Source organism: Barbus barbus (assembly GCF_936440315.1).
Source record: "Barbus barbus genome assembly, chromosome: 23".
Lineage (NCBI taxonomy): Eukaryota > Metazoa > Chordata > Actinopteri > Cypriniformes > Cyprinidae > Barbus > Barbus barbus.
Window position 1 is genome coordinate 14,073,477 of NC_136751.1, and position 4,522 is coordinate 14,077,998.

Consider the following 4,522-nt stretch of genomic DNA (forward strand, 5'->3'; position numbering starts at 1 on the left):
CCCTTTTAAACTACAACTGTACAAAGAGGCAGTTGGGAAGGCTTACCAACGAATAACACTGTTCATATGCACAGTTCAAGACTTTTCAGCCACAGGTGAGCATATTTAATTTAAAGAAAATCTTACATAGACATGTATAAAACACTATATACACATGGCTTTAAATCTAAGTGAATTTTCCTTATGTTCATAATTGTTGTCTGAAAACCGTAATGAGGATTCTTCTAGTGAAGACAGTGAAGTGCAAGTAAAATCTACCTCTCACAGTACACTTGATGAGAACGACACTTTGGTGGGTGCATTTAATTGCATGTCTCCAAACATAAATTTAACATTTAATTGTAACTAATTTTTAACTCCTGCTTTGTGTTCTCTATGCAGATATGGGATAGTCCAGATGCAGAAAGAACACCAAAGGCAGGAAGCACATTAGACAGGTATTACTAGCAAAATTAACAGGACATTCTTTGGAGCTTAAGAGTTGCTCAAATGAATGTATAGTTGTTGTTTTTCAGACACCCTGATCACTCTCTGCCTTCTTTGGAACAAGTAAGTTCATAATTGATGTCCATACCTTTTATGTTACAACCTTAGTTTGTTAAAACAAAAACAAAAATGTATTATGTTTTATAGGGTTTATTTAATATTGGTTATAGTTTTTTTTTTTACATAAAATAATACTCATACAGATTTTAAAATAATTGAATTTTAATATTTGTTATATTTCTGACAAATCTAGGAAGCAGGAAAAATCAGAACAAACATCCAAGAACATGTACGTGACCAGCAAAAGTGCTACACGTAAGCTTGTTGAGTTACCTCAAAAGATAAATTGCTCCAGTATTAAATTAACTGCTTTAAGTTACTTTTAATGGTCTACAGTAACTTTTGTATGTAAATGGATGTAAAGTACTGTTATTTTTCTCTTTCAGCAATTACACACGTCTGTATGCACCAATAGTAATCGAAAGTAATTCAGAAGAGTCGGACCAGAACACAAAATATGTTGAAGAGGAATGGTTGTAATTTATTAATTACTCTCAATGCCATGTTTCTAAATTTATTCACTTAATTTGCTTAATCAAAACCTCTTTATGTTTTACAGCTCCGATGCATTCACTGCTGCAGACGTTGTGTCAGATCTCTCACAGAAGATCATAAAGACGTCTTGCAGCAGATTCAACATAAATCGAGCTAATGTTTGGGATGGAGCAGTTCGCGGTTTTAAACGTGCATCATATGATCCATTTCATGACATGCTTGTCAAATTCACAGATGATGAAGGCACAACTGAAGATGCAGTGGACACAGGTGGTCCAAAACGCGAGTTTCTGACCCTCCTAATGGACTGTTTAAGAGCACGGAGAATCTTTGATGGTCCAGAAAATAGGAGATTTCTCACCTTTAATAATGCAGGTAAATTATTTACTTAATTCTAGATTTTAGCTGCACTATTCATTTAATGTTTCTTTTTTCAGTACAGTAAGTGTGGAAAAACAATCCTTTTCCTACAGCTGTCAGAGAAGATGAATACTTCCTTGCTGGGCGGATGATCGCAGTTTCTATTGTTCACGGTGGTCCAGGTCCTCGCTTTCTCTCAGATATGCTGTACGATCACCTCACTGGAAGGGCTGACATTAATGGAACAGTTGAGGATATAACAGATGAGACCATGAAGGCAGCTTTAATTGAGGTGCATTCAATTTTCTTTTAAGCTTATTTTAAGTTATATTTTTTGTTGCTAAAAAGGTTTAAGGATTAAGAGTTACAGACTTGTTTATTTTGGCTTGATGAAAAATATATTAGAATTTAATTGCTACCTATTTACCACAGATATCCAGTGCAGCATCATTGGATGAATTACACATGCTTATCGACAAGTATGAAAGCTTGCTGCAGACTGCTGGATGTTTTGATTACCCACAAAGTGTAGAAGGCAAAGACAACATTGCGAAGGATTTCATACAATGGTACATAATATACAGAAACCAGTACTCCGTACAAAGGCAAGTCTTGTTCCTAATTTGAGAGAGTATGATAATTATCAGTGTTATCATTATCATCACTTTGTGATGATGTTTGGCTTACAGATTTAGGGATGGGCTTTCCACCCTGGATGTCATGCATGCCCTGGAACAACATCCTAGTATATTCAGACCCTATATGTGCTACAGTGTTGACAGACTAACACCTGAATCTGTGGAGGGTGTCTTCAAGGCTCAGCTCAGTGAACCTGGTAGCACCAGACGACAAGAAGAAACAAGAATTCTGGGATACTGGAGAGACTATTTGCTTGACACTGGAGGTAAAGGATTAAACATTACATTTTATTGTTGTTGATTACATATTTCATGATATCCCTTTGTTTGTTTGTTTTTTCAGAACAAGAAAAAGGAGTCTCCCTCCAGGACATCCTAATGTTTGCCACGGGATTGGATTCACTGCCTCCTTCTTCAATTGTGCCTCAGCCCCAACTGAGTTTTGAGAGGACTTCTAAATTCCCCATTGCAAGCACCTGTGCCAACACAATCAAATTGCCAATGTACAAAAGCTATGAAGAATTCAAAAATGCAATGGATTTTGGTATTCAAAACTCACCTGGTTTTGGATTGCACTAAGTAGAACAATTTAAAATGTAAAAGGGATAGCTCACCTTTTGAGTCTTTTGTTTAAATGTGGGCTATGTTCTTTAAAGTTATATAGTTCTCCACACCAGCCTCCCAGGTGTGAGATATAGTCAGATTGCTTTGGGCATATAGTTCTTCGTAGTGTGCCTGCAACTGTCGATCTCCACATGTGCTACGAGTAAGTTCAATGAAAAACTCGTCCAAGTCTTCCTGTGAGATGCAAAATCCACATTCTCTCCCATTAAACCTTTGAATAAAAGAGGAACAATTGTCTACCATTATTTTGTTTAATATGAAAATTCAAAGTACAGTATTAAACGCAATAAAGGTTTATTGTTAATGAATTATGTCGCCTAGCCCCAAAATATAACTACTAAACCTAATGCCAATCCAAATTTGAATGACTTTCTTCTGTGGAGTAGAATTTTTTTACTTTAATTTTACAGCAGAACATGGAATGAAAGTTAATGGTATGTAAGACATTTTATCATTTTATAATCCACTTTGTGTTCCACAGAAGAAAGTAAATCTCATGGCTTTGGAACAACATTAGAGTGGGTGAATGATGGCAGAGTTTGACATTTTGTGTTAACTAATATCGTAACAATTTCATTACAAAAATTAAAAACAGTTAAATACAGTCACATACCAACCTGTGTGGAAGAGCGTACATTGCATCTGGTTTACCAGAAGGACAGCGAGACTGTTTAACTGCCCTAATGGTGTGAGTGTTCCATATTTCTTTGCATTCATCAAGGTCCTTCTGCAGTACACTTAAAAACACAAAACGCATTAAGCATATCTGCTCATGACTGCCATTAAAGAGCTGTCTGTCTTTCAAGTCATTTAGAAGATCCATCCAAAACTGAGACCTGTGTAAATATAGACCAACATCAACATCCCTTTTAGACACTGAATAGGTCATTTTATTATAACATGTTTTAACTAAACATTTCCAACTGTAAAATTCAGCAAGAAATGTTAAATACACCTGCAAAATATCATGACTGTGTGGACTATACCTTTGTTTTCTGAAGTATGACCACCAGCTTTCAATTCTTTGGTTTGTGATCGAGGAGCCATACATATGGCTTGAAGCCCCTGCCAGGTCATCTGTGTGGGTTGATCTCAGAGAACAGTGGATTGCAGCCATTGTTCCATTTTCAGTGCCACAGTCAGTGCGAAGAAGCTGTGGTATGACTCCAAATTCACTGGCACACTGTAGGTAATGGTAAGCTACAATGTCTGGGTCGTTATTGCTAGCTCCACAGACTAACCACATCACTTTGCGTGAGTAACCATCGATGCAGCCACTTATAGCCAAACCATATGGTTTTAATTTGTCATAGCCATCAACGTGCCAGACATGATTTGGCCCCAAAGAATAGTAAACCCTTCTCACAAATCTTCTTCTTGAGCGTTGTTCAATGCCTATTGGATCAAGGTCTGCCATCATAAGCATTATATCTTGCCTCCTCACTGTAAGATTGTGTTTTTGTCGTAGGGTCTGGCACATTGTGCGGTAGCCATAATGCTGTCCAGAACCACTCAACTCATCAGTAATAGCAGTCCGAACAATTTCCAAGGGCGAGTAGTTTTTTCGTTTGTACAAGGACAGGTTGTTCAATTTTTTTTTCAGGGTACGAAGGCTCATTTTAATGTTGTGCTTCAGTGCCAAGAAATCCAGAATGACACTGTAACTGTGTCCATCTCTGAAGTACTTTTGAAGAAGATCGTCCTCAGAAACTTGAACAGATGACTCTAACCATCAAGAAAGAATAAAATATTGAATTAATGTGTTTTAAATGACAATACAAAGAGAGACATAAATAATACTTAATTTAATTGGACACATGCTAACTTTAAATACATGAAGTGGTACCATTTAAATCACA

At 36.7% G+C, this 4,522-nt stretch overlaps 1 protein-coding gene across 1 annotated transcript; it reads left to right on the forward strand.

Moving 5' to 3' along the window:
- Positions 1–978: 978 nt before the first annotated feature.
- On the forward strand, positions 979–2,890 carry LOC306842882 (G2/M phase-specific E3 ubiquitin-protein ligase-like). Its single transcript, XM_079374039.1, has 5 exons — positions 979–1,416; positions 1,515–1,693; positions 1,834–2,006; positions 2,091–2,305; positions 2,383–2,890. Exons 1-5 carry the CDS (start codon positions 1,095–1,097, stop codon positions 2,616–2,618), a joined length of 1,125 nt encoding a protein of 374 aa, XP_079230165.1. The 5' UTR covers positions 979–1,094; the 3' UTR covers positions 2,619–2,890.
- The last annotated feature ends 1,632 nt before the right edge of the window (positions 2,891–4,522 follow it).

Excerpts from the sequence above, each read along its gene's own strand:
- LOC306842882 (XM_079374039.1), top strand. The coding sequence starts at position 1,095 with ATGTTTTACAGCTCCGATGCATTCACTGCTGCAGACGTTGTGTCAGAT. Across the intron at positions 1,694-1,833 it reads TGAAGGCAGCTTTAATTGAG|ATATCCAGTGCAGCATCATT; the intron begins GTGCATTCAATT and ends TATTTACCACAG. Across the intron at positions 2,007-2,090 it reads AACCAGTACTCCGTACAAAG|ATTTAGGGATGGGCTTTCCA; the intron begins GCAAGTCTTGTT and ends TTTGGCTTACAG.